The following is a 27,458-nucleotide window of genomic DNA, read 5'->3' as shown; positions in this document are numbered from 1 at the left end:
CTCTCAGTTCTGTTTATTGCTTTTCCTTCTGTCTTCCTCTGGCAAAATTGTAACCCTGGTTAAATTTTACTCTCTTTTTTTTTTGCTACATACCTGTACCTGAGAAGTAGAAGATGACTGGAACAAAATGCACAACGATGTTGACTAGTCTCATTTTAAATTTGACAACAAACCTTAAATGGGCTCTCAGTATTGCCCATCAGTCCTGCTAGATTTCACTTGTCAGTCCACCCCACACTCTGACTTTCCTAGAGGAGTATGCCACTCTTATTATCTCTTAAAACCTCCAAACCTTCTCTTTCCTCCTCATTCTCAGTTCGTTGAGAACCTCATATTCCCATCACCAAATCTATCAGTCTGTTTGCTGCTGTATCCACACATTCTGTGTTTCCTTCTGTTAAAATGGATGAACAGTTTGTGTTCCTTTTCAAGGCCAGTTCATTTCCTCCTACCACCTAAAGGACTTTGTCCTTCTAATTATCCCCTCAATTTTTTCCTCTCTTCTGCATCATTCCCATTAGTATATAAACAACCTGAAACATGACCTGCGTTTTTTAAAAAATATGAAGAAAAAGTCTACCTTCCTTTTACTCCATATCCCACTCCAGCTACCACCCCTTTTTTTGTTTGTTACAGCAAAACACCTTGAATGAGGTATATGTATTCACAGTGATCATTTCTTCTTACCTCTATCCCTATTGAACAAGTTCCACTTTGGACGTTCATATTCACTACTCCATGAAAATTGCTTTTTTTCAGGTTCACCAATGATTTCCATATCATTAAATCCAATGATTATTCTTATTCCTTATTCTGTCACTCATGGGGGAGGTTAACACAGTGAATCAGGACATCCTTCTCAAAATGGTGTGTTGCTTTTTTGCTTAGGTTCTAGAAACTCTCTCCTAATTTTCTGCTACCTCACTGGGCATTCTCACTCCCCTTTGCTGCTTTCTCCTGTAACAACCTGTAAATATTGGATTCCCTAGTATCAGTCCTAGGAACTGATTCTCTCTACACATACTCTCTAGACTATTATTATGCAGTGCCATAGCTTTAAATTCCATTTCTCTGCTGATACCTCCCAAATATATATCTCCAGCCCAGAACATTCTTGTAAACCCTACTCACATATGCAATTATCTGTACAGCTTCTCTATTGATACCTAGTAGGCATCTCAAATTTAACATTGTGTCCCATATTGGTACATAGTAATACCATTTCACCAAATACTTAGGTAAAAATTTTAGGTTCATTTTGAGCTTTTTTTTCTCTCTCTCTCTTTCTCTGTCTCTCTGTCTCTGTCTGTCTCTCATACTGCACATCTAAACCATGAAGAAATCCCATTGTCTCTACTGTCCTGAATATGACCACTCCTTATTTCTCAACCACTACCTCCTAGTCCAAGGCACAGTAATCTCTTGGATTACTACAGTAGCCTTATAGTCTCCCTGTTTCCACTATTGCCTCTCTCCCCTTCAGTCTGTTTTCTAAATAGAGGCCAGAATCTTTATATATAGGCCAATTTCTACCCAGCAGCCCCTTAATAGAATATTAAATCATGTCACTCCTCTGCTCAAAATCCTCTAGTAACTTCTCACCTCAAGAGAAATCACTGGGACTTCCCTGGTGGTCCAGTGGTTAAGACTCCACAGCACTTTCATTGGCATGTGAGTGGGGGATAGGGGGGCACACGGGTTCGATCCCTGGTTGGGGAACTAAGATCCCACATGCCGCGTGGCAGCCAAAAAAAGAGAGAGAGAGAGAGAAAACACTAAACCTTTACCATAGCTTATAGGACTCTACATAATTCAATCCTGGAGATATCCAGCCTCATCTCATCTCTCTTGCTTACTCTTTTCAAGCTACTGTGCCCTCCTTGCTGCCTACTTAGGGCCTTTGTACTTGTTCCCTCTGCCTGGAAGAATTACTCCCAGATATCCATATGGCTCATCCCTTACTTCATTCAGTTCTCTGTTCCAAGACCTTCCCTGACTATCCTGTCTAAAAAAAAAAATCCTCCATTTATACTTATTTTTAATATTATCACTGCCTGACATTTTATTATTTATTTGAATATCACCACCACCACCAATCTGCTTGCTTCCAACCCCATCACCAACCCTCACCACCACCACACATACAGCACGAATGTTGGCTCTAAAGAGGGTGGCCATTTTATTCTGTTTCTGGATGAATCCCATGCCTCAACCAATGCCTGGAGCATAGTAGAGCTCAACAGATGTTTGATGAATGAATATTTGATTTTTTTCTTAAATAATTAATTTATTTTTGGCTGCATTGCATCTTTGTTGCTGTGCGCGGGAGTTCTCTAGTTGCAGCGAGCGGGGGTTATTCTTCATTGCAGTGCACGGGCTTCTCATTGCAGTGGCTTCTCTTGTTGCGGAGCACAGGCTCTAGGCATGTGGGCTACAGTAGTTGTGGCTCTCGGGCTCTAGAGCGCAGACTCAGTAGTCGTGGTGTCCGGGCTTAATTGCTCCACGGCATGTGGGATCTTCCTGGACAAGGGATCAAACCCATGTCCCCTGCATTGGCAGGCAGATTCTTAACTGCTGCGACACCAGGGAAGTTCCGATTTTTTCTTTTTTTTTTTTTTTAACAACATAGTTTGTTTTGTTTTTTGTTTTATTTTGGCTGCACAGGGTCTTAGTTGCAGCATGTGGGATCTTTAGTTGCTGCGTGAGGACTTCTTAGTTGCGGCATGCAGACTCTTAGTTGCAGCATGCAGACTCTTAGTTGCAGCATGCATGCGGGATCTAGTTCCCCAACCAGGGATAGAACCCGGGCCCCCTGCACTGGGAGCACAGAGTCTTACTCACTGGACCACCAGGGAAGTCCCTTGGTATTTTATGTAAGCAGTATGATACAGGATCGTGGAGCCAAAATTCCTAGATTTGTAACCCATCTGTGCTACTAACTAGCTCTGTGTGATACGGGCAAGTTATTGAACTAGACTTTACCGAGTTTCTTTATCTATGAAATTAAGATAATTGTACTTGCCTCCTAGTGTTATGAGAATAACATGAGTCAATGTGTCTTAGATGCTTGGAACACTGCCTACTGTTAGCTTTTATTGTTAATACCATCTCCATCTGATAGATTCTTTGGTGTATCTTATAGTTCCAAATGCAGAAGTAGGAAAAAAAAAAAAAAAAGAAATTTTATTGCCTCTTTCCCAGGTCCTACCTGTAATTTTTTAAATGAATACCCTTCCATTTTAGTTTCCTGACTCAGCATAAAACTACCACAGAATAATTTGTCTTTATATGTAAGTTTCTAATTTTATATATAAAATAAATGGTGACTAAAAGTATGACTTTTATGGTTGTATTTCTCATCAGAAATAGTTCATTATTAGATTGTTACACAATAAAAGCAATAATTTCATAACACAGTTGTTCACAGAAATCTGCCTTTATAGTAATGTAGGATTTTACTTGTCCTAAAATAAAGAATTCTCTGAGCTGTTCAGATGTTTGCTTTGGAATAGAATACTAAAGATAGATTACTAGCAGTCACCTTTATAGGAAATTGAATGCAACTCCAAATCAACTTTGCAAAAAAAAAAAAGCTCTAATTATATAAGGGTAAGAGTGATGGTGAAATGTATATTACACAACTGTTTTTTTCTCCAAGTTATTGGGTCTTTTGTGAGTTTTGGTATTTTAATGGATACCTTAGGATTTTAGGTGTTTTTTTTTTTTCCCTAGTGGTTAAGGGTATTTGACATAAGAATATTTAAAGTATAATTGATTCTGGATTGTAGAGCAAACTGCATTACAACCTCAGTTCAGTCTCTCTCCATTCATCTTTTTTTTTTTTTAATTAATTTATTTATATTTTGTTTTTGGCTACATTGGGTCTTCGTTGCTGTGCACGGGCTTTCTCTACTTGTGGAGAGCAGGGGCTACTTTTTGCTGCAGTGCGCAGGCTTCTCATTGCAGTGGCTGACTTCTTGTTGCGGAGCGCAGGCTCTAGGTGTGCGGCCTTCAGTAGTTGTGACACACAGGCTCAATAGTTGTGGCTCGCGGGCTCTAGAGCACAGGCTCAGTAGTTGTGGCTTAGTTGCTCCGTGGCATGTGGGATCTTCCCGGACCAAGGCTTGAACCCATGTCCCCACACTGGCAGGTGGATACTTAACCACTGTGCCACCAGGGAAGTCCTCCATTCATCTTTTGTTCAATTATATATAAAAGTTTTTACCCTATTGCTATTTAAAATAGAATGTGATTCTTACGTAGTTGAACACTAAGGACTCATTTGGATTACTCGTATAAGTTTTTTCTTTTAATTTAATGTAAATTGATTTTGTAATGCATATGCTACAAGTAATACAAAAAATAACATACTTCATTTTATGTTTAATTAGGTAGTCCAGCTACAGGAATGGATGATTAAAGTCATCAATGATAACACTGCTATATGTGTAGAAGGAAAATTGATGTAAGTGTAACTTTTCAGTATTCTTTTAATAAAATTTGTGATAAGATATACTTGTGTGTAAGAGCTTAAAAGGAGATGCATGACAAATTGCATCTTGGTACAAAATAAAGACTTTCTAATGAGGTTACAGACTGATGGCAGTAAAGTAAAATGAGTATGACCATTGTGATTGTAACCAGCTTTCTTGCTTTTGTCTGTTAACTCAAATTATTTTTAAAATAGTGACAGCTCAAATTTGTATACACAGTGCTTTATTTTTTTCAGAGGTTCTAATAAGTGAACTGGTATTATCTGCTTAATTATATATGATTAGTTAATATTTACTACGTGCATTTCAGTCCAGATTCTCACATCTAAATTGGGACAACCAGATATAAATTACTGATCCAGAAAAGAAATCAAAATATATAACACTTTGCCATACAGCTACATATTAAGTAATCATTGGCACTTTCTGGTTCTCCCTAAAGCGAAACCATCATCTGGTAAGTGGGCTTTGCCTAGTTCTGCTACTCTATTAGCACAATTTCCTATTCTTCAAAACCAATTTTCTTAGTAGTTAAAAAAAAAATTGTAATAAAAGGTTGTAATAAAACAATACAGTGTATCACTGTTCAAGGTACTTACCTGCAAGTTTATAAGTTAAGTGTATAGAATCTGTCTTGCTCACTTTATTTCTGCCTGCCTTGCACCCATTTCCTTAATATCCAGAGGCAGCATTGATTGCCTTTGTTGGAATCCCATTACTGCTGTTTACTGGCTATATGAGTTGGGCAAATTACTTATCCTCTTTCAGTCTCATTTTCTTCATTTGCATGATGACAATAATAGTATGACCTACCTTTTGGGTTATTTTGAGGATTAAATGAGTTAATATTTATAAGACTTTGAGAACAGTACTTTTAGAGTACTATTTAAATATTTGTTAAATAAAATAAATAAAGATAGAAAGAACAGAAGACGAGAATATTGTGTTAAAGTATAATGTATGAATTTAATTCCATTTGACCAAACTAAAGAACTTAACTTTATTATTTATTACATTTATATTTAGAATGTTTCTTATTAGTTATCTAATGAATCAAAGAATGTTCAACATTTATCTAATACATCTTCATACTTCGTTTTTTCTATTTTATATTTATTCTTAGTTTCACGTAAGGAAGTATGAAGAGTAGATTTGTGGGTCAGTGATTTGATACTGCAGTTTGAACCTCTTTTTGGTACTTTCTAAAGAGGAAGGTAAAGACATTTGGCTATATAGTGAGGGGAAAAAACACAAGATTAGAATAATCCAAACCATATAACTGTGTGAAAGCTAACACAGTATAGCCCCTGAGGAGAGGGACAGGGAAATCATCCTTTGGAAGCTGAGCATCAGTTGTTAGCACCAGATAGAGAAGGCTCTGTTTTCTTGCTAATGATATATTTTATACTAGGGGTATGTTGGCCACAATACAGTTTCTTGGTACTCTGAGGATCACATTAGCCAAGAGGTTGAGTTCTGTTGCAATGTTTGGCCCTCAAATGTTTTGTAATTAGATTAATAGTATTCTAGCTGGAGGGCAAATTTATTACTTTCTGTTGTAAATTTACATACTTATATAGGTACATTGTGACTCTTGGTAAAATGTGAATGTTTTGGTTTTAACTAAGCTATTTTTTCTCCTAGAGACATCACTAACATATATTGGCACAGTAATGCAATTATAGAACGGATTAAGCACAACAAACTTAGGACTTTATCAGGCAACATTTATATATTAAAAGGAATGATAGACCGGACTTCCATGAAAGAAGCAGGTAAAAACTGTCATTACTAATTGATGAATTAGTTACTAAGTGAAACAATTAACCATATATCTAACAGTGATATACATTTTTTTGCTTTTTACTAGGTGTTTTAAAATTATATATCAAAACTAAAAATTAAAAATAAAATTGCCAACATTATGTAAAACTGTTATGTATGTTGATCCTTTCCTCTGGTTTAATCACTCTTATTGACAGTTTAAGTCCAGTGATTTAAAAAACATTCAAGTGAAATGTTCCTTGTTTGTGAGGAATTGTAAGAATAAATTATAAGAATATAATTTAGCTCCCCAATTCCTCTCTTTGTTGAACCTGCTCGGCACAACCCCAGTCCTGATACAATCTAATTTTCTGCCTATGCCTTGTACACAGCTAAAGTGACTGAAGAAAAACACATCTGAGTAGTCCACCTTAAATTTATGATTACCAGCAACAAGTTGTGGTCACTTAGTGCCCCTTGGTATCCTACCACAGCTCCCTAATCCATTCACTCTCCCATCGTCCTTGTTAACTATTTCATATTTTTACACATCTCCTACCTCCCTCTCTCATCGGGGGGTAGGGGAGCAAGAAGAGGACTTGAGCAATAGGAACAATCAAAAGAAAACTTCTCGGGCTTCCCTGGTGGCGCAGTGGTGAAGAATCCGCCTGCCAATGCAGGGGACACGGGTTCGAGCCCTGGTCCGGGAAGATCCCACATGCTGCAGAGCAACTAAGCTTGTGCACCACAACTACTGAGCCTGTGCTCTAGAGCCCGCGAGCCACAACTACTGAAGCCCGCGTGCCTAGAGCCTGTGCTCCGCAACAAGAGAAGCCACCACAGTGAGAAGCCCACGCACCACAATGAAGAGTAGCCCCCACTCGCCGCAACTAGAGAAAGCCCGTGCGCAGAAATGAAGACCCAAAGCAGCCAAAAATAAATAAATAAAAATAAATAAATCTAAAAAAAAAAAAAAGAAAGAAAACTTCTCTGTCACATTTGCTCACTTGCTGTACCTGCTTTTATTGTGGACAAACTTTCCATGTTCCTGTCTGTGTCCACCTATTTATGCTTCAGCTCCTATCCTCTTTTACTCAAGGATATTACTCCAGTAATTCTCCCTTCTCCTATCAAAAAAAAAAAGAAAAAAACCAAAAAACCCTCTTTTGAGTAAGAAATCAGGTTTGTTAGAATGCATTTGTATTTAAGAGATCATCAACTTAAAATAATTATATATATATATACTATGTAATATATATATATATACACATGCTATATATAAACCTCATGGTAACCACAAACCAAAAATCTGTAATAGATACACAAAAAAAGAGAAAGGAATCCAAATATAACACTAAAGATAGCCATCAAAAGAAGAAAGGAACAAAAAACTATAAACACAACCAGAAAAACTGCTAACACAACCAGAAAACAATTAACAAAATGGCAGTAACTACTTTAAATGTCACTTTAAGTGCAAATGGACTAAATGGTCCCAATCAAAAGACATAGAGTGGCTGAATGGATACAAACATAAGACCCATATATATGCTGCCGACAAGAGACTCACTTCAGATCTAAAGATACATGCAGATAGAAAGTAAGGGGATGGAAAAAGGTATTCCATGCAAATGGAAGTGAAAAGAAAGCCAAGTTAACGATACGTACATCAGACAAAACAGAATTCAAAACAAAGATTGTAACAACACAAAAAAGGACATTACATAATGGTAAAGGGAGCAATCCAAAAAAAAGATATAACAATTGTAAATATATATGCACCCAACATAGGAACACCTAAATACATAAAGAACAAAGCTAGAGGCACCACACTCCCTGACTTCAAACTATACTACTAAGCTACAGTAATCAAGACAGTATGATACTGGCACCAAAACAGCCACATAGATCAACTAAACAGGCTAGAGGCCCCAGAAATGAACCCATGCTTATTTGGTCAATTAATTTATGACAAAGGAGGTAAGAATATAATGGGGAAATGACAGCCTCTTCAATAAATGATGCTGGGAAAACTGGATAGTTCCATGCAAATGAATCAAACTAGACTACTTTCTCATACCATGTACAAAAATAAACCCAAAATGGATTAAAGACTTAAATGTCAGATCTGAAACCATATAACTCCTAGAAGAAAACATAGGCAGTAAACTCGTTGACATATGCCTTAGTATTTTTCTGGATCTGTCTCCTCAGGCAAGGGCAACAAAAGCAAAAAATAAACAAATGGGACTACATCAAACTAAAAAACTTCCATATAGCAAAAGAAACTGTCAACAAAATAAGGCAACCTACTGAATAGGAGGAGATATTTGCAAACTATATTACTGATAAGGGATTAATACGCAAAGTATACAAAGAACTCATACAGCTCAACATCACAAAAAGAAACAACCCTATTAAAAAATGGGCAGAGAATAAATATTTTTCCAAAAAAGACATACAGACGGCCAACAGATATGAAAAGATGCTTAACATCACTAATCATCAGGGAAATGCTAATCAAAACCATAATGTGATATCACCTCATGCCTGTGAGAATGGCTATTATCCAAAAGAAAAGAAATAACGTGTTGATGAGGATGTGGAGAAAAGGGAACCCTTATGCAGTGTTGGTGGGAAAGTAAATTGCCTACAGCCACTAGGAAAAACAGTATGGGAGTTCCTCAAAAAATTAAAAAGTAGAACTACCATATGATCCAGCAATCCAGTTCTGGGTATTTTTCCAAAGAAAACAAAAGAGCTAGTTGAAAAGACAAATGCACCCCTATGTTCATTGCAGCATTATTTACAATAGCCAAGATACAGAAACAGCTTAAGTGTCCATAGATGGATGAGTGGATAAAGAAGATGTGGTGGGACTTCCCTGGTGGCGCAGTGGCTAAGAATCCGCCTGCCAGTGCAGGGGACACAGGTTCGAGCCCTGGTCCGGGAAGATCCCACATGCTGCGGAGCGACTAAGCCTGTGCACCACGACTACTGAGCCTATGCCCTAGAGCCCGTGAGCCACAACTGCTGAGCCCACATGCCACAATTACTGAAGCCCACGTGCCTAGAGCCCGTGCTCTGCAACAAGAGAAGCCACCGCAATGAAAAGCCCACCTGCCACAACAAAGAGTAGCCCCTGCTTGCCGCAACTAGAGAAAGCCCATGTGCAGCAATGAAGACCCAATGCAGCCAAAAATAAATAAATAAAATAAATAAGTTTATTAAAAAAAAAAAGATGTGGTGTATATATATACATATATATATATATATATATGTATATATATACACACACACTATTGTTCAGCCATAAAAAAGAATGAAATCTTGCTATTGTGACAACATGGCTGGACCTAGAAGGTATTAAATTTTAAGTGAAATAAATCAGAGAAAGACAAATAACATGATTTCACTTGTATGTGTAATCTAAAAAATAAAACAAATGAACAAAGCGAAACAGAAACAGACTCATAGATAAAGAGAACAGATGCTTGCCAGAAGGGAGGGAGGTCAGGGAATGAGTGAAATAGGTAAGGGAGGTTGAAAGATACAAACTTCCAGTTACAAAATGAGTCACAGTGATGAAATGTACAGCATGGGGAAAGTACATGTAATCACAGTATTCTAATAGGTTCTGCAGTGAACAATATTCACATTGTTATAATGATGCAAACAATCTTTGATATAATTAAAATTATTGTAAAAAATGTGGGGAGAGAGTGAGGAAGGAGAGGTACAGATGCTAAATCTTCATCTCTTATAACACTTATAAATTTTAAAATTGCTTTTTTCTTTTTATTGTACCTATATGAGATGCTAGATGTTAACTAAACCTATTGTAATCATTTGACAATATATGTAAATCAAACCATCATACTGTACACCTTAAGTTTATACTGTAATGTATGTCAATTATTTCTCAATAAAACTGGGAGGGGGGCCCTCATTTAACCACACTTCTTTCAGCCACTGTTGCTCTCATTTACAGCAAAACAGCTCAGACGATTTGTTATACTTAGATCTAATTCCTCTTGAATTCTTTCTCATTTTTTCTTGAATTCTCTTTAATCACGCATTAATCCTCAGTTCTTCACCGAAACAGCCCTTATCAAAGTCACTGGTGGCCCCCACATTGCTAAATCCAGTGTACACTTGACACAGTTAATCACACCTACCTTCTTGAAACACTTTCTTTACTTGGCTTCTGGAATACCATATTTTCATGCTGCCGCATTCCCTGTTCCATCTTAGTTTCTTTGCTTATTTTTCTCTTTCTTCTTTGCCTCTAAATGATGGGATAGACTACGGCTCTTTCTATACTCAGTGCTGTGCTGATTTCTTTTAGGCTTAAATCTCATTCAGATTTTGACAAATGCCAAATTTTATCTGTAACAAAGAATATTCCCTGAGCCACTCAACTCATTTTCTGTCTGCTTATTTGACATCTCCACTAGGATGTCTACAGGTGTCTCAGAGTTAATATGTCTAAAACCTGGTCTTCTCCCTTAAATCTCTATAGGCTACAGTCTTCCCCTCTTTCCATGGTTCCAGTGGCTAGCCAGACTCCTAGGAGACACACTTAAATCCTCAGTTTCTCTCACCCTCACATCTAGTACGTCAGTACATCCTACTGGCATTATCTCCATGATGTATCCAGAACCCAGGCCTCTGCTGCACTGCTGTGATCTGGACTTTCCTCATCTTTTGTCTGAATCATTGCTGTAACCTCCTAACTGGTGTCATTGTTTCTCCCTATGTACTTCCACAGATTGTTCTCAAAATAGCAGCTAATTCAGTCCTGTTAAAGTAAGTCAAATTCTGTGACTCCTCCACTCAGAATTTTTCTATAGCTTCCCATCTCACCCAAAGTAAAACACTCGGTTTATAAAATGACCCCAAGGCTTTATAATCTCCCCCAACTACCTCTGTTACCTATCTGAGTAGATTCTCCTCACTCCACTTCAACTACACTGATTTCTTTGTCGTTCTACAAACAAGCCAGGCACATTCTTGCCTCATACCCTTTCACTTTGTTCCCTCTGCTTCCACTGCTTTAACCCTATATTGCCACATTGCTCACTCCTTCATGTCCTTCAGGGCTTTACTCAAATGATGCTATTTCTGTGAGAATGTCTCTGTCCTTTTTTGAAAAGCTGCCTGCCCCCTTTCTTCTCCCCTAGAATGAACACACTGCTATCCCTATTCCCCTTAACTGCATAATTTTCTCCATAGCATCGATGGCCACCTAACAAACGAGATGTTTTACTTATTGGTTTGCTTTCTGTTTAGAAGCCAGTTTTCATGAAGGCAGGGATTTTTGTTTGTTTTGTCAACTGCTGAATCCTCAGTATCTATGACAGTGCCTGGCACATAGTAAGCAATAAGTATATATTTTTAAATTATTTAATGAATTAATGACATCACTTTAAAATCTAGACTTTCAGGTAATTTTTGTTTGTTTATCATTAAATAGGTTACCCAAATTATCTCATAAGGAAATTTATGTTTGGATTTCCAGAAAAATGGAAAGAGTACATTGATAATTTTTTAGAACAGTTAAGGTAAAGTACCTTTTAACTTTTTAAAAAACAACTTTATTGACGTATAATTTACATTTGATAAACTATTTTAGGAATAAAATTTGATGAGCTTTTACAAATGTATATACACATGTAACCAATGTAAAGTGGTTTTAATTTGTATTTTTGGAAATGCCAGTTTTGAAGCTGCCTTTGATCTTAGACTTTCAGAAGGCAGTAACACTTTACTAGAACTTCTGTCATATGGAATAAATCTAAAAGGAAAATAAAACCTTTGATGTATTTCAAGGAGTCATCCACAATCATTTACCCTTTAAGAGGCATGTAGCTGTTAAACATGAGTCTGAAGTTCTTGACCTTTTTTTTTTTTAAGAATTTTATTTTATTTGGCTGCGCCACATGGCGTGTGGGATTTTAGTTCCCTGACCAGGGATTGAACCCATGTACCCTGCATTGGAGCATGGAGCCATAACCGCTGGACCTCCAGGGAAGCCTGGTCCTTTTTTAATTCATTCATTCCCTCAGTAGTTACTAAGTGTCATTTGCTTAGCAGACACTGTATCAGCCTTGGGAAAACAAAGAAGAATTTGATTAATTTTTTTTTTTTAAAACTTGGTTTATTATTTTTTTTTCTTTGTACTCTTTTTCTTTTATTTTTGGCTGCGCTGGGTCTTCGTTGCTGCGCGCGGGCTTTCTCTAGTTGCAGGGAGCGGGGGCTACTCTTCGTTGAGGTGCGCGGGCTTCTCATTGTGGTGGCTTCTCTAGTTGCGGAGCACAGGCTCTAGGCACGTGGGCTTCAGGAGTTGCAGCACGCGGGCTCAGTAGTTGCGGCATGCGGGCCCTAGAGTGTATGGGCTTCAGTAGTTGTGGCCCGCAGGCTCAGTAGTTGCAGCTTGCGGGCTCAGTAGTTGTGGTGCATGGACTTAGTTGCTCCGCAGCATGTGGGAACTTCCCAGACCAGGGATCGAACCTGTGTCCCTTGCCTTGGCAGGTGGATTCTTAACCATTGGACCACCAGGGAAGTCTGAATTTGATTAATTCTTGCCCTTAAAAACTCATAGGGGATAGGTTGTGTAAGTTGACTAATCATGTCACAATGTAATAAGGTATAACAGGGGCTGGCAGTTTTTTTCTGTAAAGGGGCAGATAGTATTTTCATGGGTATGCTGCCTCTATCACAGCTACTCGACTCTGCCTTTGTAGTGGGAAAGCAACATAGATAGTACTGAAAAGAATGAATGTGGCTGTGTTTCAATAAACTTTACAAGAACAGACAACTGGCAGAATTTGTCCTGTAATTTTCTTACAATATCAGCTTAAGTGGGAAATGCAAGAACATAGATAAGAAGAACTTAAGAGGTCATTAAGATGTTATACTTAAGTTGTTTGTGGGAGGAAAAGGGTAGAAGCCATGAAAGCTTAAATAATGCAAGATTAAAGGTAATCTGCTGGGGAAAAAAGCTTTATCTGAGGGAGTTTATTTATTTATGGGTTTAGTTTTTTGCTTTTGTTTTTTGAGAACCAATATTAGAGGAAAAATACTATACTTGTTTTCTAGGTCTTGTGAAAAGAAAGAAGGAAAGGCCAGACAAAAACAGAAAACTGAAAGAGTTGTTCCTGACATTCGAAAATCAATGAAAAATGATGCAGGGGGAAAAAAAACAGATGTCCTCCAAAGAGCCACTGCCACTTATGACCTTGATTGCGATCATTTGGGTATGTTTGCTCTTTTCTTCTCTGTTGGTATAGTGGTAAATTTTTACCTGAGCTCCACACTGTTTAATTGTTTAAATTTAGTATTGAGTTCTTGACTTATACTGCCCTAAAATTCCTGGGTTTTTTTCACTGCTTAAGAGGAGAAACTGCAATGTAGACTGCCTGTAGTCAGCATTCAGCTTACTTCATTAAATTATACCTTTTAATTAATCAGAATACCAAGAACACTGATCAACATAACAATGAAAAATGATTGTTCTTTCAGTTTTCTAGACGCAAGGTATTTAGGCTGCCAGCTTACCTCAGACCTATATTACAGATACCTATATTTTTGTACTAAATATTATTCCTGTTAATAGACAAAACCAGTTTGCTTTCATGGAGGTAATGGCATGTCTTTTTGAATGACTGTTGCTATGAAGGTAGCTGGCAGAACTGTTCTGTGTCAACTCTACCAAAACTATAATCTGCCTCACATCCACCTGACCCCAAGCTGAAAAAAAATATTTACAGTCCTTTCTAGATAATATAATGAGTAAAATTCCTAGACTCTGTTGTATAAATTTATGCCAATTCTACCTTGATCTTACAATGAAGAGTTTTACAGAACTTCAAGAGTTCAGGACTGCTTCTGCCAAAAACAGCACCATACTGGATATAAATGTACCTGTATGTCACTCCCCACCCCACCATACCCTATTTCCCTGTCCCCCACCCCCATTGAAACTATGCTCATCCTTTGTAGTACAGAGAAAGGAATAAATATGTGGATGACTGCTTGCATACAGCTGGCAAAAATTCATTCCTTAACTGTTGCTCCAGTTCCTTCTCAATCCTTCATTTTATCAAAAGTCATCCTATTTCTCGCAAATTAGGCATACTGCTTGTTGTCATTGCTAGACCTCTTCAGTATTCTGGAGTCCTGGGGCTACAGCACCTGCTATATACTTTTTTACTCCGAAATTTAAAAGATCCCTAAAAGTATATCTAACTTTGAATTATTTATTCGTCTTCTTTAGTCTTAGGTCTTATCATCTCCCTACCTCCACTCCTTCCTTTCACTTATAGTGCTGTTTTTCAGGAATTTGAGTCAAATTGTGAATATTATTGGTAAAGTATTTGAGAATACAAATGTAAAAGACTAAAGTTTGGTAATTTACATGCCAGCTGTGTCCATAGGAAAATCATTCAACAAACATTTTTAAAGCATCTTCCATGAACCTTGATCTATGTTAGCTGTTAGGAACTTAGAGATGAATAAAACGAGATGCTTCTCCTTGAGAAGCTCAGTTTAGGGGAAGATATTACTGTATTCTGTTTTGGATGTATCATTTTTCCAGTGTGATTCATTAGATCATTGTTTTATGAAACTATTAAGACAGTGAGTGTCTTCTTGTCACATACATTATTTTGAGTGGTGGTATTTGATGCTGTTATTGTTTGTATTATTATCATTATCATTATACTTTCCATGGGAAAACCACTGAAATATAAAAAAAAACACATCTAACATTAAACAACTGAGGTTATGCAAAAGTGCCAACCAATGATAATTTAAGATGATATAATTGTGTGTGTGTATTTTAATGATTTACGTAAAGTATTGTTTCGTATATTTAATGCTATAATCTATATATTATAGTATTGCTCTTAAAGTACTTTATTTATCTCTGTTATTATACTTAACAGTATATTGTAAATGATTATAATATCAGCCTTCCTCACCATACTGTAATAATCTCAAGAGCAAGGAGGACCATCCATTGTGCATCTTCAAGTACAGACTTCTATGAACTTAATACCATAATTTAGTTTTGTGTAAGTGTGGATTTTCAGAGTAATTTCATTGAAATCCTGCCTACCAGAATTTAAAGAACCTTTTCTCTACACATTAGCAAGTTTAAAATTTCATATTGAGTTAAATCCATCAGCTTAAATTTTTTTCTATCTTATTCTAGGTGAAAAGAAATGAAAGTGAGGAACACTTATAAGTGTTTAAAGAAGTAGAGAGGAAACAATACTAACACTACTAGCTTCATACAGCTTAGGTTGAAGTATCCAGAATGGTCTGAATCTTTATTCAAATTATTTAATAAAATGAATAAAAATATTTGAATAAAAAGGTTTTGTTCAAAATTAGAAAGTTCAAAATTTTCACATTTCCAATTGAACATTTGAATCATGTTTATATGAGGAATTAGAAGAAAACTCTTCCTTCATAATATGAAGATACATGATTCCATTGAGAAATCATGTAGAAACTTTCTTGATAACTTTTGTCTAGTGCCACTTCTCCATGAACTATAATTTAGAGGCTTCTTTATTCCCCAGCATTCAGTATTACCCATCAGTCTTTCATTTTGTCATTCATCTTGTAAAATGGCACATAATATGTGTAGGTTGTTGGAGTACTTCACTATGATGATTGGTGTGATGGTTTACGATTTGTATATATTTATAATTGTATAATTTAAAGTTAGAAATTAAATTAGTTTGGCTTCTGGTTTCCTAAGTTTCAAATTGGAGAGTTTCTCTCATTTTAATTTGCTTTCTTTAACCAGTGACACAGTATAATAAAGATTCCCAAGTTCTGCTTTGGTTGTTAGCCCATGATGCTTCATGGAGTTTTGGGGGATTCAGCAAAAATGTATCTCTGTGACCACCGCTGGGGATGCGTATGGGGCCATGCAGATGGAGTTCCATGTTTTCCTAACTCTCCTTAACTAGGATAGCTTCTGTTCCATATATTACATACCTAGTAAGGTTTTAGCAACCCTAGTGGTTTTCCTTATGTCTTCTTAATATTTTACTTCCAAATTTAACAAATATTTAGCATCTGCTATATATGTGAAAGACTGTACTAACTCCAGCAAAAAAAAAAAAAAAAAATCAAAAATGAAGACGAAATTCTTACCATTAAGAATTTTTTTCAGTTGAAAGATAAGTATGTTAATTATAATGCAGGGCACATTGTCAAACATGATATTATTTGAAAATATTCTGGAAATTTGAAGGAGAGCTTGCATTCAGTTGAGGGAATCAAGACAAAATTTGTGGATAGGTGGGTTAGAAAACAGAAATAAAGCAGGTTATAGAACAGGTTATTGAAGCAGGTGGTAAGTGAAGGAAACTTTCCAAGTAGAGTGAATGACATTAATGAAAGTTGAGAAGCAGTGGATTAACAGACATAGAATATCATTCAGATTTGGGTACAGTGAGTGATTAGAACTATATTGAAGACCAAGCAGAGGAACTGTGTACACTAAGTAGACTGTGAGATGTCACGGACAGATTGGTATAAAAATTAGTATATGTTTACAATTGAAGGGGCAGTGATCTGAACAGACCAGTGCTTCAGGAAGATTAATTTGGCAGTAGTGTTTAAAATGGAGTTTGTGGGGAAAGAAACAGTATATTTTATTTGTGAAAATATTTTTTCTATATTCTGTTTGTAGCTAATTTGAAATTTTGATCTTTGGTTTTGTCTTATGAAATTCAAGAGAGAACTGAAGAATCCAAAGTATCCGTTGATATTCTAACATCAAGGGAACAGTTTTTCTCAGACGAAGAAAGAAAATATATGGCTGTTAATCAGAAGAAACCTTATATTTTAGTAACACCACTCAAATCTAAAAAAATTATAGAGCAAAAGTGCATGAATTATAATCTATCCTTTGGCACCATTAAAGCAGTAACAGATTTTGCAGTGCGAAAGCATCAAAAAGAAAGTAAATCAAACTTAAGTGAACCTACAAGTCCAATCAGCAAGCCCACAAAGACTTTAGAAAGTACATTTGAGTATAGTGTGGGTCATAAAAGTAAAAACAAGGAAGATTGTAGTGAATGTGATTTACTCACTGTCAACCAGAAAATAAAAATACCTAGTCCTAAAAAGGAACAAACAGTCACCTCTGACTTTAAGAAAAATACAAGGTTATCAAAATTGAAGAAAACTGAAAATCAAATAACTGTGTCATTTTACAAGCATCAGTCCTCATCAGATTTGTCTAATGAAGAGAGTGAAAAAGGAAAGGAATTTAGAAGGAAAGCTGGGGTTAAGAAAACCAGAGCAAGAAATACCGAAGAAATAGTGGTTCACTTGAGAAAAAGCACAAGAAAAACAAGGACAATCCCAGTGATGTCTGAATCTGAAACTGAGGAGAGTGAAAATGAACTTCTTATGAAACAGAAGAAAGCTAGATGTTCCGCTAAAGAAAATCTTCAGAAATCTGATATTAGCAATGAGCTTCCAGTTATTGAGACAATGGGATCTGGCAAGACGAACAGATCTTCCTTAGCATGTTTACCTGGTTTAATTCAGGATGAGGAATGGAATAAGAAAGAATTACAGAAACTTCATTGGTAAGTAGTTAGATTTGACTCTGAAATATCTAGAGTGGCCACAAAACAGTTTACAACATAAAAACTTCAATAACGGGCTGATTTAATGACTTCTATTTGTTAATATGGAAGATGTCATCCAAAAACACATGGAGAGAAATTAAAATTTATATAAAGAGTAGAGGGGGAGTACAGATAACTTCTAACTAGGTTCTTTGTGGCCATCTATAGCCTACATGTGAGGAAAGTGAAAGTGACCCTGTTTTCTTTTCATTCCCATTTAATATTTCAAGACAGTCCCCTCCCCCTCCCTCCTAAAAAAGGGTAACTGTGAGGGGACAGATGTGTTCATTAATTTGATTGTGGTAATCGTTTCACAATGTATATGTATGTCAAATGATCACATGTACACTTTAAATATATACAGTTTTTTTGGTCAATTATACCTCAGTAAAGCAGGGGGTAAACCATTTGAACACAGACAAATGCAGCTCTCTCACTTAGCTTCACATTTTAAGGAATATTTTATAAGTAAATTTACTATTATAAAACCTTAAATTTGAATCCAAATTTGTAGATTATTTAATACAGTCTTTTCCCCCTCATTTATAGAAGAGAAATTAGTCTCAAAAATTCAGTGATTTGTCCAAGGTTTCTTAATTAGTGCTGCTTGATAAATCAGGTATGATGAGAATTGGATTTAGCTACATAGACTTGAAAAGCAGTTTCAGTAGTGTGGTAGTTAGTATTGGAAGCCAGATCATAGTTGAGAGATGAAGAGTGAATGAGACAGTAAAGACAGCCTAGATGGACAACACAAGAAATTTGGCAATGATAGGGAACAGAAGAATGCATAGTCGTAGAAGACTGTGAAGATAAGGGAACATGTATGTTTAGTTGCTTGCTTGCTTGTTTGTAAGGTGACTCATGCCAGGGTGTAATGGTATGTTCTTGGAAATGATCTAGTAGAAAGAAAGGAAGATATGATTGATAAAAGAGGGAAGGATAACATAGAAACATGCCACGTTCAGTGTTCCATTCTCTTGTGTACCCCCAGCTTTATAACATTTGGAATTCATTTTCAAATCTACCTTCTCTTCCTAAGGCATCTTTGTGCCACTGTACTCTTCCTTTCTCGATTTCCTAAATTTTCCTTCTCTATCTTATTTTCAGGCAGAGAAGGTTTTCTTATTCTTCAGACTTATTGGTTTTGGCTGCTTGCTTTCTAGCAATAGTGTATTCCTCAGTGATCTTTTCATTCCAAAGTTCTACTTTTCCTTTTTGCACAGGGACTCCCAAATCTGTTCCTCTGGTCCTGAATTCTTGTACTTAGGTTTGTATTTCCCTTTGCCTGCTGGACATCTCTACATAAATCTCACCTACAGCTAACTTAATATGTCAAAAACCAAACTTATTTTCCCCTGCCTGTCCACTTTGCCTGACATTCCTGTTTCTGAATATGTAATTCTTCTAGTCAACTAGGTTTAAACTCTTTATTATTATTGATTTTTAATCTAATTTTTTAAATCTAATTTTTTAAAAATTAAGAAACTACCAGCTATACTTAGGCAATATTGTGGGTTCAATTCTGGACTACTGAAATAAGGCGAATATCTCAACAACGAAAGTCACATTAATTTTTTGGTTTCCTGGTGCATATGAAAATTATGTTTATACTATACTGTAGTCTCTTAATTGTGCAATAGCATTATGTCAAAAAAAAACAGTGTATACACCTTAGTTAAAAAAATAATTTATTGCTTAAAAATGCTAATCATTTGAGCCTTCAGCAAGTTGTAATCCTTTTGCTGTTGGAGGGTCTTGCCTTGATATTGATAGCATTTTACCCACAGTAGAACTTCTTTCAAAATTGGAGTCAATCCTCTCAAACCCTGCTGCTGCTTTATCAACTAAGTTTATGTAATATTCTAAATCCTTTGTTGTCATTTCAATAGTCTTCACAGCATCTTCACCAGGAGTAGATTTCATCTCATGAAATCACTTTCTTTGCTCATCCATAAGAAGCAGTTCCTCATAAGTTCAAGTTTTATCATGAGATTGTAGCAATTCAGCCACATCTTTAGGCTCCACTTCTAATTGTAGTTCTCTTGCTGTTTCCACTACATCTGCAGTGACTTCCTCCACTGAAGTCTTTAACTCCTCCAAGTCATTCATGAGGGTTGGAATCAAATTCTTCCAAACTCCTGTGAATGTTGATATTTTAATAGACCTCTTCCCATGAATCACGAATATTCTTAATGGCATCTTAATGGTGAATCCTTTCCAGAAGGTTTTCAATTTACTTTGCTCTGATCCATCAGAGGAATCACTATCTATGGCAGCTCTAGCCTTAGGAAATATATTTCTTAAATAATAAGACTTGAAAATCAAAATTGCTCCTTGATTCATAAGCTGCAGAATGGATGTTATGTTAGCAGGCTGAAAACAACATAAATCTTTTACATCTCCATCAGAGCTCTTCGGTGACCAGGTACACTGTAAATGAGCAGTAATATCTTGAAAGGAATCTTTTTTTCTGAACAGTAGTTCTCCACAGTGGGCTTAAAATAATTCAGTAAACCTTGTTGTAAATAGATGTGCTGACCTCCAGGCTTTGTTGTTCCATTTATAGAGCACAGGTAGAGAAGATTTAGCATAATCTACTTAAGGACCCTAGAATTTTCAGAATGGTAAATAAGCATTGGCTTCAACTTCAAGTCCCCTGCTACATGAGCCTGTATCAAGAGAGTCAGCCTGTCCTTCGAAGCCAGCCATTGACTTTTCCTCCTTAGCTATAAAAGTCATAGATGGCATCTTCTTCCAATAGAAGACTGTTTTGTCTGCATTGAAAATCTGTTGTGTAGTGTAGCCACCTTCATTGATGATCTTAGCTAGAGCTTCTGGATAACTTGCTGCAGCTTCTACATTAGCATTTGCTGCTTTGTCCTTTTATGTTATGGAGACACTTCTTTCATTGAACCTCATGAGCCAACCTCTGCTAGCTTCAAACTTTTCATCTGCAGCTTCCTCACCTCTCTCACCCTTCATAGCATTAAAGAAAGTTAGGACTTTGCTCTAGATTAGACTTTGGCTTAAAAGAATCTTGTGACTGGTTTGATCTTCTATCCAGATCGCTAAACTTTCTCCATATCAGCAATAAGGCTATTTGTTATCAGTTGTGTGTTCACTAGAGTAGCACTTTTAATTTCCTTCGAGCACTTTTTCCTTTGCATTCACAACTTTGCTAACTGTTTGGCACAAGAGGCCTAGCTTTCAGCCTGTGTCAGCTCTTGACATGCCTTCCTCACTAAGCTTAATCGTTTCTAGCTTTTGATTTAAAGTGAGAGACTTGCAACTCTTCCTTTCACTTGAACATTTAGAGGCCATTGTAGGCTTATTAATTGGCGTAATTTCAGTATTCTTGCGTCCTCAGGGAATAAGGAGGCTCAAGGAGAGAGAGAGACGGGAATGGCTGGTCAGTGGAGCAGTCAGAACACACACAACATTTATCAATTAAATTCACTGTCTTATATTCGCGCAGTTCATGGCACCCCAAACAATACAAGAGTAGCATCACAGATCACGTAACAAATATAATAATAATGAAAAAGTTTGAAATATTGTGAGAATTACCAAATGTGACAGAGTCATGAAGTGAGCAAATGCTGTTGGAAATATGGCACCAATAGACTTGCTCGACACAGGGTTGCCACAAACCTTCAGTTTGTAAAAAACACAGTAAAGCAAAGGGCAATAAAACGAGATATGCCTGTGCAGCCTTTTTCTTAACACTACTCTTTTTTTCAGACCTTTAATGCCTTTTGCCTGAACTGTGGAAGTAGCCTTGTGTTTGTACTTTGTTCTCTTCATCTGAGTAATCTATTTTATACAACTCCAGATTAGTCTTAATGTATAGTTGTGGTTCTGACACATCAAAAACCTTCACTTGCATTCTTGCTCAAATTCAAATTATATAAAGATTTCTTCTGCCTTGCATTGAGAGTAATAGTTGACCTCAGTTATCCTTTCCAGCTGTATCCCCCATTATTTCCTTTAATAAAGGTTGTCAACCTTTGCTGTATGGTCAGATGATGCAAGGAGATTTTTAAATGCCTGGACTGCAGAAATGCCAGTTCCCAGTAAGATGAGTAAGCATACTCCGCTCTGTTTCTTCTATACAGCTGTAACACCTGGACAGAATGCTTGGAACAGCTTTTTGTTGACTCAGGAAGATAAATAACAGGTTGATTGGGGGAGACTAGAATTTTAAGAACCACCAAACTGGAAGTGAATTTCCAGTTTTTCCTCTAGATATTCCCCCAAGCTAAACTCAAGGCCACCTAAAACCAGGAAGGGGGCATTGAGGCAAGACAAAGAGAGCTCAAAGAGAAGCCCTTCAGTTCTGGCTTGAACAGGAAGGGGGATTACTAACACTCAGAAACAGTAGAAGAAATCTCTCAGTTGTTTCTTTTTCTTTTCTCCTTTCTCTTATAACCCAGTACCCATACAATCCAGCAGGGGCAAGCATCACAGCATCAGTTGGGGCCCACACATACCTGAAACTCTGAAAGTGCGGAACCTTCCTCTCCAGTTGGAGTAGACGTCTCAAAAGGGTGGGGCAAACCATTTTGCAGTTTTCTCTTTCTGTCCTCTGCTTGGCGCTGGAGAAAGATACAATTGTATAAAATGTGCAGCAGAGCTGGGTAACTAAAACCCCAGGTTTCTGCCAGAGAATCAAAAATGGAACCCTAGGGAACCAAAGATTGCAGAGAGGGAGGACCTAGGGAAAGCAACCCTATAAAGTTGTTTATGAACTTTTAGGCTCACCCTTGAGTTGTCCATTTGTGGATCTGATCCTAAACAGCATACCCAAGACTTTGAGAACTGAACTAAATGGTAGACCTCCACGCAGTTTCCAGGCCAGCCACCCAGTGTCCAACATGCAGTATATCCTAATAGCACTGCAAAGCTTTAAAAATGGAACTGACACTGAAACTGCAACCACAGAAGACTGACTGGAATTTATAGCTCAGGTTACAGCCAGGTTGGTTGCCTGCTACAACAAAATATTAATATTCTCTATAAAATATATATAAGACCCAGAGTTTTGTCATTCAGAATGCCTAGGAAATAACCCAAAATTACTTAGCATACAAAGAACCAGGAAAATTTCAACTCTTATGGAAAAAATAATCAACAGATGCGAATGCTGGGATGACACAGATGTTGGAATTATCTGACAAGATTCTAAAGCAGGTATATAAAAATGCTTCAGGAACTAAAAGCAAACATTCTTGAACAGAAATTTATAATGTCTCAGCAAGAAATAGAAAATGTAAATAAGGATCAAATGGAAATTTTAGAACTGAAAAATAAGATAATCAAAATTAAAAACTCATTGGATAGGCTCAATAGCAGAATGAGATGAGATGAGAGAGGAAAGAGGCAGTCAGTATCAGGAATGGAGGAATAGGAAGACAGATGGCAACTCTGGGTAAATACAGTAGACTTCTCTTGAGTTCTTATAAATGTTTAGCGGTTTAAGGCAAATATTGCATTGCATGATGGAGTTCTTCAGTATTTATAAATGTGATACAGAAGACAAATGAGGAAGAGGCTTATATGATGGTAAGATTTTACTTGAAGCAGTAAGATACTGATTCTAAGTTGACTGTTCAGTATGTATATAGTAAACCCCAGAGCAGCCACTAAAAAACTACACAGATATCTTCAAACATATAATAGATAAATTAAAATACTAAAAAAGGCAGAAAAAGGAAATAGAAAACAGGAGGAAGAAAGAAAAACAATTACATTAATTATTTTAATAATCTAAATGCACCATTTAAAAGACAGATTGTTAGAATGAATTTAAAAACATGATCCCACTGTGTTATATAAAGGAAACTCACTTCAAATAGGACATAGGGAAGTTAAAAGTGAAAGGATAGATACATACCATGCAAACTCAATAGATAACTGGAGTGGCTATACTAATACTAATCAAAGATTTCAGTATGAAGAAAATATCGAGGATAAAGAAGGACATTACAAAACGATAGAAGTGCCATTTCACCAGGAAGACTTAACAATCCTAAATGTGTATGCACCTGAGAACAAAACCTCAAAATACACGAATCAAAATCTGACAGAACTAAAAGGAAAGTACTGAACTGAAAAGAGTCAAATCCACAATTATAGTTGGAGACTTCAGTGTTCTTCTCTTGGTAATTGATGGCAGTAGTAGACAGATAATTAGTAAGGGTATACAAGAACTGAACAACACCATCAACCAAATGTGCTAGCTGACATTTTGGAATAGTGTACCCCACAGGGAAAAACCACATTATTTCTAAGGATAGGTGGATCATTCACTAAGAAAGAACATTTACTAGGTCATAAAACAAATCTTAATGAATTGACTATAACTGAAGTTATATAAAGGGTGTTCTCTGGCCATAATTGAATTAAACTACAAGTCAGTAAAAGAAAACAAAAAATTCCAAGTGGTTGAAAAATAACACACCTATAAATAATCCATGGGTCAAAGAGGAAGTTTCAAGGGAAAATATTCTGAACTGAACAACAAAGAAAATATATCAAAATTTGCAGTGTGAGCCCAGAAGTTCATAAACAACGTTACAGTTTGGTTTTACGTAGCTCATTTCTCTGCCTGATTTTCATGATACTTTCTTCATAAATGAAATTTTGGTATGATCTTATAATGAATGGACTACTGAGTAATAAAAAGGAAGAACTATTGATACTTGTAACCACCTGAATGAATTTCAGAGGTATTATGCTGAGTGAAAAATGCTAGCCCAAAAGGTTACATACTATATGATTCCAATTATATTATGTTCTGGAGAAGACAAAACTAAAAAGAAAGAAAATGGATCAGGGATTTCCAGTGGTTATAGTGGTGGACCACAGAGGGGTAGCACTGGGAGTTTTTTTCGGTCTGATGGAACTGTTCCATCTGTTCTGTTATATATCTGTTAAGATTCATAGAACCATACCCAAAAAGACAATTTTACTTAAAATGTTTAAAAAGTGCCTAGACTGCATACTATTAAAATATTCAGGTATGGCAGGTTTGGGTTTGGGTTATGCTTCTCTAGTTTTTTACAGCTTTGACCTGCAGCCATTTCTTTGAAATTTACTGTACTATAAATATGAACTATTTATCATTCCCTAACCATATGTAGTTCTTCCTTGTCTTCATTTCTTTGCCAATATTGTGGCCTCATTTTCACCTGTTATATTTTTATCCATCCTTCAAATTTTATCTCACATGTCACCTCCTCCCTGTAACATTTCCTTGTTATCACCTATTCCTACTTTCCACTCAGTTAGATGTAATGCCTCTTTCTTACAAACAACATAAAGCAATTCTAATGCTGACTTCAAAGCAAAATAATCACATGAGGAGCTTTTGGAAAATGCAAAGGATTGCTGCCCCAGACCTACTGTATTGAAATCTTCAGGGATAGAGTCTATGAATCTGTTTGCTTATTTTACTTGCTTGCTTGCATTTTGCTATAAGCTCCTTAAGTGATTCTTGGTTGCAGCCCACTGTTTTGTACCCCCCATCATGCTTATAACCTAGTAGGTAGATACTTAGCAAATAATCCCTGTAAGAAGTTTATGACAGTATTAGGGAAATCTGACTTAGTTTAGGCAGATACTAGAACTAAGATTTGAAGGTTAAATAAGTATTTAAGCCAAAGATTCATGATAAGTACGTTTTAAATTAAAACAGTGTATGTAAAAGTAGAAAGTAAGAGAGCATATTTAAAAATACTAAAGGCCAGAATGATTGGTCTACAGAAAGTGAGGGAAGAGCAGTAGAGGATGAGAATAGACAGGCAAGGAAGAACATAGGTCATATTTCGGTTTTTATGCTTAAAAATGATGAAGTGATTTTTAAGTACGACTGCAGTGATATGATTACATTTGCCTTTTTAAATTATCTGGGATTAACTAGAGGAGATGTGTTCATTACAGACTAATTTCTTATTAAGTGCATTAAGTATTTTTATTATGACAAAATAGTCCTTTTAGGCAATCATAGACTTGCATGTTAGCTAGGTACACAGATAGGGAAGCTTGAGACCCCTCCCTATAGTTCTCCACTTTAGAACACATGTGGAATGATTAGTTATGCAAGAGTAGAACATTTGTTAAGTGTTCAATGCCCATAAGTATTTGTTCTCCTTTTATGCATCGAGTGAGTGGTATTCTGTAGTTAGATCATATCTATTCACAAAAGTTGATTCTTAAATTTTCAGGAATTTTATAAATTAAATGTTTCAGAATCATTATTAAAAATTAAATTATATAAACTAAAGGTTAAATAAATTTATTAGAGACAAACTAAAACTCTAAACTCATCACTTCCTAATTATTTTACTATATTTTATTATCTGTGCCCTTGAGGTTCTTTACATCTGTCATATCTGTGTAGTGGAAATTCTATATAATTATGTGCTGTTGCACATTTCTTACTCCATGTTGGTAACTTGAAATCAGCCACAATAGGAGTATTTACAATATGGAAATTGACAAACACTACAAATCAGGGCTTTTTAACCCCAGAGAACTAGTTGTTAAAAATTTACCAGCATAACACTGCATAGGTTAATTGGTGAGTTAAATCTTTTCTGGCAGAACTATCAGCCTAACCACAATATTTAAAATCTCTTGGAGGGGGAGGGCAGTAGTATGTATACCAGGTTCTAAATACAGTAAGTCCCCTACATCCGAACCTTCAAGTTGTGAACTTTCGAAGATGCGAACATGTGTTCACATGTCCAGTCACATAAGTTAGTTCACATGTCTGGTGTATACTGTCACATGTGTGCATCCTTTACAAGTAATTGTGCTTTTGTGTGCTTTACTGTACAGTACTGTATCGAGTACAGTAGTACAGTATCTTTATTTCAAGCCCAGGATGTCCGGAAGCAAGCGTAAAAGCAGTGGTGATGTAGCTGGTACTACTGCTTTTCAAGGTACTTTAGCGTAAGAGTAAAAATGTTTTCTTTATTTTTTGTGTTTGTTTTTTATGTATTATTTGTGTGAAAAGTATTATAAGCCTATTACAGTACAGTACTATATAGCCAATTGTGTTAGTTGGATACCTAGGCTAACTTTGTTGGACTTACCAACAAATTAGACTTAAAAATGCAGTCTTGGAACGGAACTCGTTCATATGTAGGGGACTAACTGTAATCATTTGCAGTGAGATTTTAGAATGTAACTTGTTTGTTAAATTGGGGAACTACCTTATATTGACTTAGTTTTTTTCTATTTCAATTTTCATTTCCCTCAATTAAGTATTATATCTAAAATACTGTGTTCTATAAATTATAATAGAATGAAAGCAAGCGTAACACTTTTTAATAAGAGTTTGTAACATGGAATATATAGAAACTAGGAGCTTGTCTTCCAATATAGTTAGCACCAGTAAGATTTGTGCAGCAGTATAGAAAAGTTAGTCATGCTAGAGTCCCCCCAGAAATCTAATCACTGATTAGTTGGACTTAGGAAAAAATGTTGAAAGATTGGGCATGATTTTTCAGGTTTAATAGACTACAACAAA

At 36.3% G+C, this 27,458-nt stretch overlaps 2 protein-coding genes across 4 annotated transcripts in view; one reads left to right on the top strand and one right to left on the bottom strand.

Annotated features, from left to right (window-relative positions):
* Positions 1-27,458, top strand: part of MIS18BP1 (MIS18 binding protein 1) — a 59,437-nt gene that overhangs the window by 13,127 nt on the left and 18,852 nt on the right. For all 3 annotated transcript variants that reach the window (XM_059914169.1, XM_059914168.1, XM_059914170.1), the window contains exons 5-9: positions 4,392-4,465; positions 6,138-6,268; positions 11,734-11,821; positions 13,359-13,516; positions 17,017-17,878. In XM_059914169.1, coding sequence (XP_059770152.1) covers positions 4,392-4,465; positions 6,138-6,268; positions 11,734-11,821; positions 13,359-13,516; positions 17,017-17,878 — 1,313 coding nt within the window. The remainder of the gene's footprint in view (positions 1-4,391; positions 4,466-6,137; positions 6,269-11,733; positions 11,822-13,358; positions 13,517-17,016; positions 17,879-27,458) is intronic.
* Positions 19,644-27,458, bottom strand: part of FANCM (FA complementation group M) — an 84,551-nt gene continuing 76,736 nt past the window's right edge. Inside the window, exon 24 of the mRNA XM_059914164.1 lies at positions 19,644-22,518. Within this exon, the coding sequence (XP_059770147.1) occupies positions 22,463-22,518 (56 nt within the window). The 3' untranslated portion in view covers positions 19,644-22,462. The remainder of the gene's footprint in view (positions 22,519-27,458) is intronic.

Source organism: Balaenoptera ricei, chromosome 2 (genome assembly GCF_028023285.1).
Source record: "Balaenoptera ricei isolate mBalRic1 chromosome 2, mBalRic1.hap2, whole genome shotgun sequence".
Taxonomy (NCBI): domain Eukaryota; kingdom Metazoa; phylum Chordata; class Mammalia; order Artiodactyla; family Balaenopteridae; genus Balaenoptera; species Balaenoptera ricei.
The sequence above is the reverse complement of the archived record's forward strand: the minus strand, read 5'-3'. Positions and strand labels throughout refer to the sequence as shown.